Genomic DNA, 17,073 nt, shown 5'->3' with positions numbered 1-17,073 from the left:
GCACCTAAGGGTGGTTGTTAGCATTTTGTCTTTATAAAAATAGGAGTAAGGGCCAAATTAGAGGGGGGGCGCTATTTTGGAGGTGACAAGCTCGCTCTCTTTCAATTGGGAAAAAAAATTAAAAAAGATTAGAAAACCTTCAGAAGGAAACCTTAGCAAAAAAGAAGTTTTCAGCGCGCGCTCTCTTTCGTTCTTGAAAAAAAATCTTGAAGCCCACAAAAATCTTGTGGAAGCCGAGAGTATATTCTACGAAATTAGATAGCTAGATAATAGTGCAGATTTAAATTGGAGTAATCTTTTTTTTTTTTTTTTGAACAACAAAGATAATTTTATTAACCAGAGGTTAAAAGGAACTGTGGCGCTATCTCGCATTATAATTTTGTTCAGTTTATAACTTCTGCGCATATCTCTGTGTAATTCGTGTGGCTAGGTGAGGAAAATGTAATCATTCCCAGAGGCCTTTAAATTCTCCTTCAAAATTTTTCATTTTAGTACAAGATCGAGTATTTATTTGAAGTATTTTCTTTACTGTTTGTCGAACCGGAAGTGGGTTGCGTTCCGCATGGCTCACCTCACCTGTTCCTGCATACGACTCCGATGATTGGGCACTGTCGACAGTTTGAGGTAAAAAAAAAAAAAAAAAAAATCAATCGAGAGCATCGCATAACACCAGGGATTGATACGATAGGCTTAGGCTACGCAAGTGTCGCTCTTGATGTTCCTGCCTAGCCGACAATTCCCATTAAATAGGTTAATTTAGATGGCCGTCTGCGCCAAATTGATAATGCTACGGCCAAAACGGGTTGGGTTCCTTTCCAATTTTCAAAGAATCGGAGAATCCTCCAATCTTATTTGAAAGCGTGACCATCAAATTCAATGGTCAAAAATTCGAAAGAAGTCACTCACTTAGATAAACCTAATTTCTCGTTTGGCAATCACCAATGATTACCTTTTCCCAAAGAATTTTTAAGAGCATATATATCCTGGAGATCCCACTGATTTATAATTATATAGCAAACTTTTATTCTTTCAAACTTTATACAGAGTGGCATGGCACGTCACCAAACAGATAGATTATTCTCTGGATGAAGAAAAAGAAAGGATAAAGCACTTAAAAATAAGAGAGCTTAGAACAGGTCTTGTTAATATATATTACTGAGGTATTATTTATTTAGAAAACTGCAATTTAAAATAAAAAAAGTGTACCATTGTAACAAAAATTAATAAATAAACCAACTAGCTTAGAAAAACATAAATGTAGGTGGGAAGTAAACAATACGACGGGAATATAGGTGCTTAGAATTAAATGAGACCTACCAATAATAGGCACAGAGTCAAACAACAATTCACAGATATAATAGGACTTGGCTCTCCTCACGGGCCTCTCATTGGTCTCACAAACTCTATGTTATCTGGCTATTATTGGCCTAGTTGTTGGCAAAATTCACGCAGTCCATATACTAATCAGTTCTACGATACGCACTCACCAGTAGTATTATACGTAATACATAATAACATGACCCCAACAAGAATTAATGGATTTTTCAACGAATAACATAACAATCAAGCGGAATACAAAGTGGCCGGATTTACCAACAAATACTACGGAGAATCGAAGCAAATTATATGCTTCCGATTACCTCGATATAAAATCATATCCGTAAAGTACATTGTCCATAGCACCATGTATATATAACGTACTAGGGTTTGGACTTTGATCGCTTCGAGCTTAGACTAAGTGTTGGATTTCAGCCTCCATTTATGGTTTCTGTGATTCTGCCTCATCTCCTTTCACTTTTTTCCTTTTACCCTTTTTTTTTGTTTGGGGGTGGGTATTTTTGGAATGGGGAGTGGCACGTGGCACTCTCCTTACGTAGCCCTGCCCTTGAGTGCAACATTCCAGCCGCCCATCTTAACTATCGATGATCCAAATTAAAAAAAAAATCTTCCCAAGAAGAATAGTTTCTTTTTACAAAAAGTAACCGGCTCGGACCTCGGGTCCAATATCAACTCCTATACTATCCATTCCACTCCTTGACTAAGTCAAGCTCAAAGATACGTTTCTTTTCTCAAAAATACATAAAATACATGACAACATAGTAATGTACTTTCAAACTGGTTGTCACATGAATCACAGAGTCAGCTTCCAATATCTCAGTCAATATCCTTAATTATTTGTTGCACCTTTCTTTAGGAGAGATAGAGTTGCTTTCCACTAGGACAAACTGGTCTATCGTCATATTTGAATATCTCGTCGATATCCTTGTTGCTTTCCTCTGGCGGACGCAGAATTCTTGCTTTCTTTTTAAGATCGACAAACTGAATATCCAAATATGAGGATGATATTTTGTTGTTAATTTATAAATATACGTGATTCGGTACTTCTGTATCAAGAATTCTGCATCCCCACTGCTTTGGACATATCTGAATATTCAAGCCTCTGACTATACCAATTTCTAAAGAAGGGTATTTGATTAATTAAGTTGCAAAGTGAGTGGCCTCTCACATGAAAAGAAAATAAAAAGCTTCATAAGCCAGTACCCCCATTTTGCTATATAAGGCTGCCATTGGCTGCACTGAAGAGTTCCGGAAAAATAGAGGCTTAACACACTCTCTCTCTCTCTCTCAATTGGGTAAAAAAAAAGTAGAAAAGCTTCAGAAGGAAACCTTCAGCAAGAAAGAAGCTCTCAGCTCTCTCTCTCTCTCTCTCTCTCTCTCTCTCTCTCTCTCTCTCGTTCTTGAAAAAAATTCAGAATCCCTTTCCTTTCTCGATCTGTGTAATTCCTGCACACAGGTGAGGAAAATATTTTTCGTTTGGGGTTCTACCCCTTCAAAGTTTATCATATACAAGAGTTATTTATTTGATGTCACTACCAAAAAAAAAAAATTGAGCGACAGTGACAAAAAAATTGTCACTGAACTGTCACTAAAAATGTGTTGCTAAAATTTTTAGTGACAACTTTTCACCTATAGTGACCGCTAGTGACAGATAGCCGTCGCTATAAGTGAAGAACTGTCACTAAAATTTTTTAGCAACACACTTTAAGTGACTGCTCAGTGACAACTTTTTTATCACTATCGCTCATACTTTTTTTTTTTTTTGTAGTGTCTCTTTTCTCTACTGTTTTCGGATAAGAAATAAGTACTGAAAAGATGATGTGGGGATGCCTAATACATTCTGCACTTGTAACTGTCTCCAAACTCATCTTTGTTACCATATACCCTAGAACAATAGTCATTTTCAAACCACGCTTGAAAGAAAAATTTGCTCAAAACGGTGTTATTTTCGAAAGTTAAAGCCGTTCTCTGAAGACGGCCTTAAGCGTGACCCGACATATATACCCAAGCTCAATGTTAGGCAGCGACTCTATTTTTCCCATAATAATAGTCAGAGTCACAGCTGTCAAACTCAACTTACACAATTCGTACGTAGTATTTGAACTTCATGATTTTGAAGGCGCCGCCTCTTTGCCCTAGAAAAGCGGGGAAGTGATCGATGATCAGTGAAAAGCCGGGCGTGACAGGAAGAGTGAGAAAGTAACTGATGTTGTGCTACATTAAGTCACATAATGCTCATACGCTAAGCCACAACAAAAAATACCACTACAGAATTGTCTTTTTTTTGTCTTTAGAATCGTTTTATTTGAATTTTTTTCAACTTTAGTTCTTTTTTTTATATATATATTTTTCTAGTTGCTCTCTTTGAGACGAACGATTGTGCCTCAAAGCTTTGATGAAAAGTTAAACAAAAAATCACTAAAAAATAATAATACTAACTATCTTTAAGACAAAATAATTTAGGCAATTTGCACGTACTTGTCAATAGAGTTGGTATTAGATCAAATCCAAACCATCTTCATTTCTCCCAAATGAAAACTGGATGCACTTCAACCGGCACTTCAACCGAGCTCCATTTTGAGTCTCTACAGGCTTGAATTTTAAGTCCAAGAAATAAAGACGTTCATAGTCCATATGAAGCTTTTTTTCGGCTTTAATCAAGCCCACCTCTAGAGGATGGTGTGATAACTCGATCATGCATTTATTTTTGATATCGAGTAAATTCATTTGTTTCAGGAAACTACGTAGTTTTTGTACCATCGGTGTTTTTTCATTTTTGAAACAATTTGTTTCCAGTGCCGATTTTGCAAGAGATGTCGAAGCCTGGGACGTTAGATCTCGCAAATAGTGTTGGCGGAACGATAGCGAAAGAGGAAGTAAACAATGCAGTAGAGAAGTGCTCTCTCTCTCTCTCTCTCTCTCTCTCTCTCTCTCTCTCTCTCTCTCTCTCTCTCTCTCTCTCTCTCTCTATGTGTGTGTGTGTGTTTAAATGGCCTGACTGAAGTTGTATGTGGAATGGTTCAGGTATGAGAAGTACCATTGCTATTACGGAGGTGATGAGAAAGAGAGAAAGGCGAACTATGCAGACATGGTATGCAGATAATTGGAAAGGGTTTTGTTTTCGGTCCCTAAAAGGAGTGATTATTCAGCGTTCTAGAGCACCGCCAGGAACTCCACGACATATTGATTGGAGGTCACATGCTTTGTGGTAGAGCCCACACGATTATGTAACTGAAAAGAATTATAGAGCACCATGTGACGGGCGCTTTGTGGCCTTCTGGAACCACAATCATAATTCAAATAGTTCAAATTTTAAATCTTACAAGAGCAATATAGAATATGTCATGCTAAATGATTATGTCGATCGAGGGGGTCCCGATAGATATTAATTCAAAATTCTTTTAACATAAGTAAAATTACGTTGACATACTGCATCAGAATCTATTTATTTTAAGATAAAGCTCTTGTTGAAATCGTATCTATCATACATTGTTAACATAATTTTTGACATAATAATAAACGAGATCTGAAAAATAATAAACTCCGGGAAAGACCAGAAAATGGCGTACGTCCTGACGGGATATGCTTAGAATATCCCTATGTTTCTTTTTGTCAAGTTTTCTTTAATAAAATGTTACTTTTGTCGATAAAAAAATCAGTGAGGATTGGAATATATAATTTCTAACCAGTAAAAAAGTCTCCTGCATCAATTCAAACACTTCACAAGCTAGCTTTTTTGTGGAAAAATTTCAGTGATCGGACATGAGTAGCCATATGATTAGATCATAGGTTTTTACTGAGTTTGTTTGATGGACATGAACTAGTAAAGTTTTGTTTATACTGCCACTAGTATCTAACCAGTGCGACTTTTTGGCAAATGTCACGAAGTCGACCATCGAGATGAATGAAATGAACAGTTTGGATCAAATTAATCGGCCCGGCATGGACCAAAAATAACCCTCACAACAGACTGTTGTGCCAGCAATGCGCAGTTCTAGTCCCGTGCAATTTATATATGTGCACGTATATAGAGATAAGGAGTACTATTTGTTTGCGATCTCACATGGTTTTGGCCAGGTGAACAAATATTTTGATCTTGTGACAAGCTTCTACGAATATGGTTGGGGAGAGTCGTTCCATTTTGCTTCCAGGTTCTTCAGATTATAAAGTCTTTCTTTTTCAATTTAATTCCTCACCTCTCTAATTTCAAATCTAATTAAGCAATTTAATTACACCACGTATATATTATATATGCTGAGTTTTTGTATATAGCCCTTGATAATAATTACTTAAAGCAAGAGATGATGATAATAATTATTAATTTGTGGTGTAGATGGAAAGGGGAGTCTCTTAAAGAGGGCATTAAGCGGCAGGAACACTTCATTGCGTTACAGTTATGCCTAAAACCTGGGCAAAAGGTATTTTTTCCTCATTCAACTTTATATCCTACAATTAGAGCCGTAAATGAACTAAGCCGTTCGAGAACTCGAGCTCGAGTTTTTAGCTCATTTGGTAAATGAATCGAGTGGAGCTTGGCTTGTTCGATGAAAACTTGACTTGTAGCTCAATTAAATAAGCTCGTTTAGTAAATGACTAAGCTTGACTCATTAATGCTCGAGCCGAACTCGAGCTCAAGTTTTTGGCTCGTTCAGTACGTAAACGAGCCGAGCTCGAGCTCAACAATGCTCTGCTTGGCTCGTTTGCTACCCTATCTGCAAAAGTTGTAGAATATACTTATGTAAAATCTTCAACTCTTCCACAATGATATTTCATTACGAAAAGTGGTGCTATTTTTAGATATTACACACATAAGTATTTTATCTTTAATTAAAAATAGCTAGATTTCTTAATGGACTATTATTTTGAATGGAAAAGTAATCACTCATGTGGGATCTATTTATGTGTGAAATTGATGACTTTGGCTTTATATTTCTACATGTAGGTCTTGGATGTTGGGTGTGGAATTGGTGGGCCATTAAGGGAAATTGCCCAATTTAGGTAGAAGATTAATTTTTCCTTTTCTTAGCGTAATTAAATTAATTAGTATTGCATCTTTTTGGTGAAACAGTAGAAGAATTAAATTCATTTATATCGCTAGAATTACGAGAGGGAGACATTTACCTCAACCATATGAGATTCCGCAATAAGTATGTCAAACTGGACAGATGGTACCCACTACACAACATCTAGTTCACGAGGACTATACTAATGACCATATTTTGATTCGAAGAAGAATGAAAAACTGATCGCATGATTTTTTTTTTTTTATCGGCAAAAATAACATTTTATTAGAGATTGGGAAATGATACGTAATCCAACCAAAACTGAGAGCATGGTTAACATGATGATCATGTTACTTTAGTTAGAACTTAAAAGACATCCAAATCAAAAATAATACAAACAAATACAGGGCAATCTTCTGATATGCCTATTGTTAAAGTATCCAACTCTAAATCAATTGACAAAGAGTACTGGAGAGGCCGTCCAGGCTTATATACTAGTTTTGGAGGAGATAATTAACCGATGTGGGACAAATCCCAACACTCCCCCGCACGTGTGACCCCTGATTCGCACGTGGAGAGGTCAACAAAGGATGCGAAACACACGGATCACAATGAAACAAAAGCATGTGGAGAGGTCAACAAAGGATCCAAAACACACGGATCACATTGAAACAAAGTGCAACTATAGCACAAACAAAAAGAAAAAAGCCTCCGAAAGCCTAGCTCTAATACCATGTTAAAGTATCCAACTCCAACCAATTGGCAAAGAGTGGAGAGACCGCCCAGACTCATGTACTAATTTTAGAGAAGATAATTAACCAATGTGGGACAAATCCCAACACCTATCTCTTCTATCGTTTATTTTATAAGTCATAACTCGTACATCATTTATCACAAAAAAATCATGTCAATTAGGATATCGGGGTGATTAATTCAAACAACTAGATTTGTTTTGGTGGTTTAGACATCGATGTGGGACAACTCCATAACTTTGGAAATCAAAATCTATAATTGCATTTGATTGACTAGACTTTTTTTTTCTTCTCAGGAGTTGGCTTCTAGTAATTAATTTAGTTTTTTTGGTGCATGAAATCTGGCAGCATGACATCCATTACTGGCCTGAACAATAACGAGTATCAGATAACAAGAGGGAAGGTAAACCATGTTTACATCTAGCTAGTAGTAAACCCTGTGTGTCTCTGTTGGCAGGTGTGGCGGCGGCGGCGGCGGCCTTGGATGGCTGTGCGTTTTGTTTTGTAGGGTTTTGTTTTGGGTGGTTGTTTTCGTGTTGGGCCTAGCCCGTTTTAGGTTTTTGGGTTTTTTTTTTTTGGATCTCGTTGTTGGTTTCTTACCAACTTTGGATTTTAGGTGTTTTTTTCTTTCTGGTTTGGGTTCAGCCTGTTGGGGTCTAAATAGATTCCTCCGTATGATTAGGAGATGGGGTCTTGGGTGATCATGCTGGTGTACCCAAATCTCTAATGATCGACTCGGTACTTTGTGTTATGAGTTAATGAAATCTATCTTTTTGCCCAAAAAAAACAAGGTTTTTCTACAAAAAGAAAAACAAGGATAATAAAGGTTAAACTTTTATCCCAATGCAGCTAATTGAAGCTTTTTCAGTTGAGAATTAATTAAAATAACATAAAGTCTACATATAAACAGATCAACTTGGGGAGCTGTTGTTCCCAAGAGACAACAACATTGATCAGTAGCGCTCAATTTCACCGTCCAAATGGTTTGGATTACTCTTTCCTAAAAGAGTTTTTTTAAAATCTAGACCGTCAACACTTTTGGACGGTGAGATTGAGCGCTGCTGTCCCCGGAGTCCTAAATAGACAACATTAGTTTAGATGCTTGTGTTATTTTGCAGGAATTGAATAGGAAAGCAGGACTGGATAAGATCTGTGACTATGTGAAGGTGAATAGTAAATTTCATGGTTTGTTTCTGGGCTTCCTCTTTCTATATATGCTTTGATTATTGTTTCATATTGTTGCAGGCTGATTTCATGAAAATGCCATTTCCCGACAATAGTTTTGATGCAGCATATGCACTCGAGGCTACTTGCCACGCCCCTGATGCGGTAAACTTTTTAGCCCATATTTGTCGTCAGATAGGAGTCTCTGAGTTGTCAAATTTACACTTGACAAAAACCAATAACTACTAAAGTATAATGTGGGCAATAAAGAGATAACTGGAAAAAAATATCCTTTTAAATTTGAATCAGTGGAGTAACTGCGTGTCTGCTTAAAATGTTGAAACTTCTAAAACTGACAAACAAAATGAAACCATGTGAGTATCTTTCCGTTGAGATGCATAATATTTATCTATTCGAAGGCTCCATTTATTGCTTATTGATTTATATTTCGTATATGCTATGAAGGTTGGATGCTACAAAGAGATTCATAGGGTTTTGAAGCCTGGCCAATGTTTTGCTGCATTTGAGTGGTGTATGACTGATTCCTTTGATCCCAATAACGAAGAACACCTAAACATCAAGGTTGTAATTGCAACCAAAGTTGTTAATTATTGGATACATAGGCAAATTGCACTTTGCATCCTTTTAGTATTACACGAATTGAAGTTTTGCCTTTGAATTTTTGAATTGTCCTACCGTACGTTGCCCTTCGACTATAGGATATTGTCATTGTGGTCCAATTGACAACAATCAACCGATCCGTTGAAAAAAATTGCCATCACCTTTCCATCAACGTTTGGATCAGTGTCATGTCGCATTTTTCTATTTCAGGAGGCGACGGAGACAATATCAAGTTGACTGTGTTAACAAACATCCAATAGTTTAAGGATCATATTGCTTAAATCTGTAGTTTAAGTGTACAAATAAGAGTAGGGTAAGATTTGTGGCAAAGTGTAATTTACACAGTATGTCAACTGATTTGGTACAAATGTTGTTTTTCAGAAGGAAATTGAACTTGGGAATGGCCTCACTGATGTAAGGACTAGAGCCCAATGCCTTGAAGCTCTCAAGCAAGTGGGTTTTGAGGTGAGTATCCAATTCTCATGAATAAAGATTTTAAAGAGAGAGAGAGAGAGAGAGAGAGAGGAAAGATTTTAAAAAGGAGTACAAAATAATTAACTACTTTTATTGTTTATTATTTTGGCATCAAGGTTATGTGGGACAAAGACATTGGATCGAACTCACCCGTGCAATGGTACTTGCCTTTGGACACAAGTGACTTCTCACTGAGTAGCTTCCGTACGACAGCCGTTGGACGGTTTGTAACCAGGAACATGGTAAGAACGAGCTGTGTAACCATTCTTGCACCAGCTTATTTTACATTCGATTCTAACCTAAAATTGTCCACTTTGTAAAACAAAATATGACTTCTTGTGGATGTCGACGAATGTTAGGTATGACTTTTTGTGTAAGTATTCTTTTTTTTCAAAACTTCATGAAATCAACATTTCCAATCGTCGTTGCGGCCAAGACACGGTCCGAAATGCGAAATTTTAAGGAGTACGGAGAGATGAAATACAATCAATAAGATCTTTCATTTGGTGAATATTTCAATTAGTGCCATCGGTTAGCTATCAATTAGTGCTTTGGCTTCTATGTTTGAAGCTTATGGCTCTAGAATATGTGGGACTTGCACCTAAAGGAAGTCAGAGAGTTCAAGCCTTTCTGGAGAAAGCTGCAGACGGGCTATTTGCTGGTGGAAGGTGAGAAGCATTCCCATTCTTATTTCCCAACTTTGTTGTCATATATTTTTACTTTAGGGTCATTTCAGGTCTTGACTCAAACCTATATCAAATTTAAGATTTGTTACGTCAATGGAGACTCAAAATTTTGACGACTATTTTCCACTCTCAATGCACTACTAGCTAAGTCACTAATAACAATTTTATGCAAATTTATGCTTATATTTGGTTTTAACCATCAGAGTGATTCTTACGAAATGATATATTACTCAAATTTTTACTCGTACGGAGTAAAACTATGACTAAAGGCTAGAGATGCTCTAAGTTTCATGGCCACATATATAAACTCGAAAAAATCCAAGCCCATACTTGAAGGGTCTAATTGTATTTATTTGAAAAGGTCACATTTTCAAAGAGTTTTTTACAATGGGCTCTTGTCAATGGCTTTTTTCACTAGCTTAATTTTTTTTCAATGGGCTTTTTTTTTTTTTTTTTTGCACAATATGTCTATGATCAATATATTTATACTATACACTAAGCACATGTACATATGGGATGAACGCTTGTTGTTAATTACGCTTGAATTGGTAACAGAAAAGGAATCTTCACAGCAAATTACTTCTTCCTGGTTCGAAAGCCCCAATTGGATGGAAGTAGCAGGAGTACTGACGAATAATTTCTCGGAAGGTTTAAGTGGTGCTCCGGGACACTTTAGCACCGCACATTCTTACAAGACCGCGACAAAGTGTATGGACCTCACGTGGTGTTGGATTGATCCTTTTGAATACTACGCGTGTGGCTGTGCTCCGGGACTACTAAATAATTACTCCTTTGGAAGAGGGCTAAAAAAAGCCCTCTCTCATTTGCAAGACTTGCGTGCTATAAGGCTAGGGGGGTTTATGTTGCAGTTGCGATTCGGATTTGAGTTTCCTATTTGCTTGTGGTATTTAGAGACAGTTTGGACTAAATTAATTACTTATATTGAAAAATAATATAAGTACTCTTAGTTTTAATACTTTTCGTCAAATTGTTGAGATTAACTATCCTTCTCGATGAGAAAAATCATAATTTATAAAGTTATGGACCGAAGTAAAAAAAAAAAATTGGAAAAAGACCAGCAAAATTGTCTATTTGTAATATTGATTTCTAAGTCTACTCCAGGGTCTCTTGGAAATTTTGAATTCCTCGAGAACCCTACTGGGAACCTTAACCTTGTAGTCAAAATGGCTTCAAGCTCTTCATCGATCACTAAGTACAGGTTTGAAAAGAGTGAGGGTTTTCATGGACCAAAACCAAAGACGGAGGCAATAGCAGGCTATTGGGGCCAAGGCCTCCCCCAATTTTGAAAAATCCATAATTATTTAATAATTTTTTTTCTTTATTTACATGTAAAAAAATAACTTGTCGGCCTCTCCGTAATTTTAAAAAGACTATTGGGACATGAAAACTTAGATTACAACAAACTTATCACACAAAAACACATGAATCTTTTCTGTGAACACAAATCAATTTTAAGTTCTTATGTGGGCCCAAAAAAAGACGCTTTTCTCTTTGCCCTATTTTTTTTGGATCATACCACTCCGGAGCTTCTCTTTATCTTTATTTTCCCCTCTTTTTAATGAATATGATTGGTTATTATTAGATACGTGTAAAAATATGGGAATGGTGTACCGTGTATACAATTGATGGGTATTTTAAGAGAAATAATTTACTCCTAAGGAATCGTATTCTTCTCAACATAAAATGACTCGGGCAGTTCAAAGAACCTAGGATCAAATGGACTAAATGACTCCTAACTTCCTAGTGAGATGCAAAAGTTTGGGCTTTGGTCCTTGAAATGGAAAATTTGAAAATTCAACAGCGGGGTTGAATTTCCAGAGGTGACATAATCTTTTATTTGGAAAAAGGCGATTTTATAAAGGGACCAAGCCCAAAAGACCAAGAAGATAGCCTTGGAAGAGATTACAACAATACAGCCAACACAAAGGCTCCCGACCTAACAAAACAATGATCGAACAGAACAAAGCACCAACATACAAGCGAACAAAACAAGGCTAACTAACTGCTCTAACTGAAAATCCCCCAAGCTTGGCACACTGCAACCTCAGAAGCAGAGTGGATGGAAGACTTCAGAGAAGCCAAACAGGCTTTAATCTCGTTCTCAATTCTGTTAACAAGGGCAAAGGAATCTTCCCCTTTATGTCTGAAAATTCCTGAGTTTCTTTCCCTCCAAAGGAAATATACTGAGGCTGCCAAACACCACTGGAAAATAGTAGATGACACCAGACTTGGAACGATTCTGGGATCCCCACTGGAACTTAGTCAGCAAGCTCATGCTATCCCCATGCCTATGGCACCTGGACCTAATCCCATTCCACACTAAGGTAGCATATGGACAATCAAAAAACAAATGGGAGTGTGATTCCTGACCACCATGACAAAGGACACAGTCTTTGGCGTTTGTAACCCCCCACTTCATCAATCTATCCAAAGTAGATAGCCTGCCCAGAAGAGCCAACCACAAAATAAATGACCAGCGAGGAACATTCCTTTTATGCCAAACCATATTAACCCAATCCACAGATGGGGCTTGGTTTCGAAGAGCCATCCAGGCAAATTTTGCTGAATAACAACCATTTGGTGTCAAGGTCCACATAACCTCATCATCTTTGGAAATATCACGTAAGAAACCAGCATCAATGTTAGCAATGATCTCACGAATGGCCGCATTTCTGAGTCTTGGTCTATGAAACTGCCCTCTGATGCTTCTTGGACTTTAAGAAAACTCTTTATTCTTAGAGGGCAAGGGCAACAATTTATTAAATCTAGAATTGGTAATGGCCTCTCAACTTTCCTTTGCCTTGACAATTGGCATAGTTTGGGTCCGTTGTTTCTGAAGTTTATTAAATCTATTCATTGGCAGGAATAGAAGTATGCAGTCAATGATTTCATCCGGTAGCGCACTAATCCGGTTTCCTTTGTCCCTCGAATTCACCAATATTTTCAAACAAAACTGTCTATAGAACGATATATCTGTTGAGAAATTGGCCAGGAAGCTTAATTATCCATCCTCAAATCTCATCCAACTTAAGTATTTATCCTTCATTTTTTGAATAGTTATGATTTCATCCCTGTTTTTTTTTATACCAAAAGTGCCCCTAATATATATACACACACACACACACCAGAAAATGAGACCAAAACATAATCTTTCCTGTCCCGTCCCACGATTTCCGTTCAATCCCTAAAATTATGGATCTCAAAAATTCGGGTGGGATTATATATAAGTAAGCATCTCTCTCTCTCTCTCTCTCTCTCTCTCTCTCTCTCTCTCTCTCTCTCCAAAGTCCTCCATTCGTCCTCCATAAACAGCCGCTGCCATTTACACGTCCTCCGGTGGGCGGCGATCCACTCGTCGTCCGACGTCTTCCGCTCTATCGCCGCCGTTTCCCTCCTCCCTCTCGCCGATCAATCATCTTTCGTCGTCATCAATGAAGCCGACAGAAATCTCCCTTCGATACCGTTGCTGTCGACCGATTCCCTCCTCCCTTTCGCCAATCAATCATCTTCTATCGTCAATGAAGTTTAACGGAGAAGTGGGCGTTATCGTTATCGCCGGAGCAAATCTTCAAGATGTAGTGATTTGAAGTTTTTTTTTGTTTATATGGTTTGGGTATTCATGGTTTAATAACCATGAATCGGCGATTGAATATTCATATTTTTTTTCTCGTCTTGTTCGTTGATTTTTTTTATTTATGGCTTATTTGGGTATTCTTACCATGATTATTAATGAAGGTTTCCATGACAATACACAAATTGAATGGTTTTTTGTTTATTTGAATCATTTACCATGAAATATTTGTTCGAATCATGGAATATTAATCGTGTCCACGTAGTAATCGTCATGGTAATTATATTTAACCATGTAATATCATGGTAATTTAACCATGTAACGGTTTGAATATGTCATGTTATATATTTTTTTACGGTAATTTAGTCATGTTCCATGTAATAAGATCAATGAAAAATATGACTTTCTGTTATCTGGTTGGCCAACTCAAAAAATGAAGAAAAAATGCAAATATGTGGTCAACTTATCATGTTATATTCCTAAAAATAAGTAATCAATCATATTGAAATTTACCAAATCCCATTGAATTAGGAAAATAATCCAATCCAATTCCACTAAATTGGGAAAACAATCAAATCCAATCCAACTAAATTAGGAAAGCAATATAACATTGAATTAGGAAAATAATCCAATCCCACTAAATTGGGAAAACAATCAAATTCAATCCCACTAAATTAGGAAAGCAATATAACATAATATATGTATATCATAGTGAAAAGCGTAAGAAATGTAATTCACACACTAAAAGGATGAAAACATAAGTATGAAAACAGGGCGGGATGAATTCTTACATGACATGGATAAAGAGGATGAATATTTAAATATTTTACTAGTAAAACATATGCGTGGCACGAAGAATAATCAAGACAAAAATTTTACGTAGTTTTATGATAGTGGTAGGGAAGCAACTAAAAAAAAGAAGTACAATTGCGGGCCTTGGTCTGGACTATGTAGTAGTGGTGGTGCTAAAAGAGGAGGGAGGAAAAGGAAAAAAGGCAGGGTCGCGATGGAGGAAAGAAGAAATGGCGTATCAGGGTCTCCTTTGTCCCTCGAATTCACCAATATTTTCGAACGAAACTGTCTATAGAACGATATATCTGTTGAGAAATTGGCCAAACTAGTAAAACACATGCGTGGCGCAAAGAATAATCAAGACAAATTTTACATAGTTTTATGATAGTGGTAGGGAAGCAACTAAAAAAAAAAAGTACAATTGCGGGCCTTGGCCTGGACTATGTAGTAGTGGTGGTGCTAAAAGAGTAGGGAGGAAAAGGAAAAAAGGCAGGGTCGCGATGGAGGAAAGATGAAATGGCGTAGCAAAGTGTTGTGTAATGTGCCTCACGCACCTAAAAATGCGCCCCGGGCGCATCCAAGCACTCTATAATGTGCCTCAAGCGCATCTCCTTGCGCCTCAGGCTCCTAGATATGCTCCCCGGGCGCATCCAAGTACGCTCTATAACGCTCCCCGGGCGCATCGCCTTGCGCCTTGGGCACCTAGATATGCTCCCCGGGCGCATCCAAGTACGCTCTATAATGCTCCCCGGGCGCATCGCTTTGCGCCTTGGGCGCCTAGATATGCTCCCCGGGCGCATCCAAGTGCTCTATAATGCGACTCAGACACATCTCCTTGCGCCTCAGGCACCTAGAAATGCGCCCCGGGCGCATCCAAATGCTCTGTGATGCGACTCAGGCGCATCTCCTTGCACCTGGGCGTAGAGTTACATTGGCTGCTGCGTATAGCAAAATATCTATAACTTAGGATTTGCATCACCAATTACCGTGATAATTATGTCTAGGTTCAGTGAAACGTGAACAATATCAAATCAAGTTTCACAAATCAATCTATCAATCTATCTGTCTCTGATCCTAATCTACCACCACCTCGGATTTTTTTTGAGAGAGAGAGAGATTTGCAGAGAGACCTGACATTGAAGTGAAGAGTAGCGGATACGGGATTATGAGTACTTATTCAGATGGGATTCTTGAATTCAATTGTAAATAGCAGGGACGACTCCTCCTCTCTGGTAAATTTTGTCATGGGCAAACTCAAGCCAATGAAACAAGGAGTAGTCCATCTCGGTGGTAAACAATTAACCAACTGTTCATAGGGGCATCATGGCTCCCGGTCGCGGGTTCGAATCCTACTTGCGCGAATAGTAAAAAGATACTACGTACTAGGTAGTGAAATCGCTTGTTGTTTAGCGGAACTAGATGAGTACATGGGTTTTAGGAGTGGTGTCACGTGTGTAATTAATCATTTTCCAACAAAAATGTTACCTTATTTCGGCACTCTATATCCGGGGGTGTTGGGACAGAACAAAAAATGAAACATGGCGGAGCTTTCGGGCTTACATCTTGCTGCTGTTTTGGCTTTCAAACTACAACATCCGTGGTAGCAACTAATTCCTTCTCAACTTCCATGTTGTTTAATTTGCACATGAATCCAATCCTATTGTGTTTTCTTCCAAATCCACATTGAAGAGTAGGGAAAGTCTACAATACACACCCCTTAAAAGGGTGTACCATATGCACCTATTTTATAGTTCATTCATAATATTTTAGCGTATTTTGTAACTTTTGTTCTAGAATTCATAACTTTTCAGCAGTACGATTCGTAACATTTTCATTATGATTCATAACATTTTGGTGTATCTCGTAACCTTTATACGATTCGTAACTTTTTTAGCAATATGATTCGTAACATTTTCTCTATAATTCATAACATTTTGGGGGTGCATATAATACACACCCAAATAAGGGGTGTGTATTGTAGTCTTTCACTGAAGAGTAATGATATAGCTCTATGTGTGAGGGTACATTAGTGTGATTTATGTATGCACCAAGGTGCGAAAAAGGTATTTTAGCTTGTATACGCGTAACTTGCATTTGTTGTTTGTATAGGTTAAATAGGACTTGTATTTGCTTACTCCTTTTTCTGCTTATCATATTTATGCCTGATTAATTAGGCTAGTTTGTAGCCTGACATTCGTTATGACTACTATCTTCATTAGTTAAGATGAGGACTTGCTCGTAGCCATCTTGAGAGTAATTTGAAATAGGAAAGGAAGAAGAACCCGAGGGTTAACAGAGACTGCTTTCACACGCGGCAGTGCGGACAATATCACATGCATTGTGGTGAAGTTTCACCACCACAAGGCAGATCCAACTGATCCAAAAGCACGAGTAGAGGCATTTGAAGGACATTAATCATGTTGTGATGTTTGATTGTGTTCCTTTGAACATACAGTTTCATCTTGGACTAATTGTTGTTTGGCAAGGGGAAGCAAGGTTTCCATTATGCATTGATTCTTCTTATTCTTTAGTATACTTTTCTTCTTATTCATGGTTTTCTCACATAAAACATAGACTCATTTTCCTTTGTTTTTGTTCTTGATTTCAAAGTTTGGAAGGAGTTATAGTTGAAGATTTAGACAATGGCATCC

The 17,073-nt window shown here is 37.6% G+C and overlaps 1 protein-coding gene across 1 annotated transcript; it reads left to right on the top strand.

Moving 5' to 3' along the window:
- The first annotated feature begins 4,139 nt into the window (after window positions 1-4,139).
- On the top strand, window positions 4,140-10,675 carry LOC131327876 (cycloartenol-C-24-methyltransferase-like). The gene is made up of 13 exons (XM_058361000.1): window positions 4,140-4,234; window positions 4,363-4,429; window positions 5,416-5,489; window positions 5,672-5,756; window positions 6,281-6,336; window positions 7,442-7,496; window positions 8,212-8,259; window positions 8,339-8,422; window positions 8,723-8,839; window positions 9,260-9,343; window positions 9,469-9,594; window positions 9,923-10,020; window positions 10,594-10,675. Exons 1-13 carry the CDS (start codon window positions 4,152-4,154, stop codon window positions 10,673-10,675), a joined length of 1,059 nt encoding a protein of 352 aa, XP_058216983.1. The 5' UTR covers window positions 4,140-4,151.
- The last annotated feature ends 6,398 nt before the right edge of the window (window positions 10,676-17,073 follow it).

The sequence above is a fragment of the Rhododendron vialii genome, chromosome 5a (assembly GCF_030253575.1).
Source record: "Rhododendron vialii isolate Sample 1 chromosome 5a, ASM3025357v1".
In the NCBI taxonomy this organism is placed as follows: Eukaryota; Viridiplantae; Streptophyta; class Magnoliopsida; order Ericales; family Ericaceae; genus Rhododendron; species Rhododendron vialii.
The sequence above is the reverse complement of the archived record's forward strand: the minus strand, read 5'-3'. Positions and strand labels throughout refer to the sequence as shown.

Coding starts and splice junctions, on each gene's coding strand:
- LOC131327876 (XM_058361000.1), top strand. CDS start 4,152: ATGTCGAAGCCTGGGACGTTAGATCTCGCAAATAGTGTTGGCGGAACG. Junction 8,840..9,259: donor AAGAACACCTAAACATCAAG/GTTGTAATTGCA, acceptor GTTGTTTTTCAG/AAGGAAATTGAACTTGGGAA. Junction 9,595..9,922: donor GGTTTGTAACCAGGAACATG/GTAAGAACGAGC, acceptor CTATGTTTGAAG/CTTATGGCTCTAGAATATGT.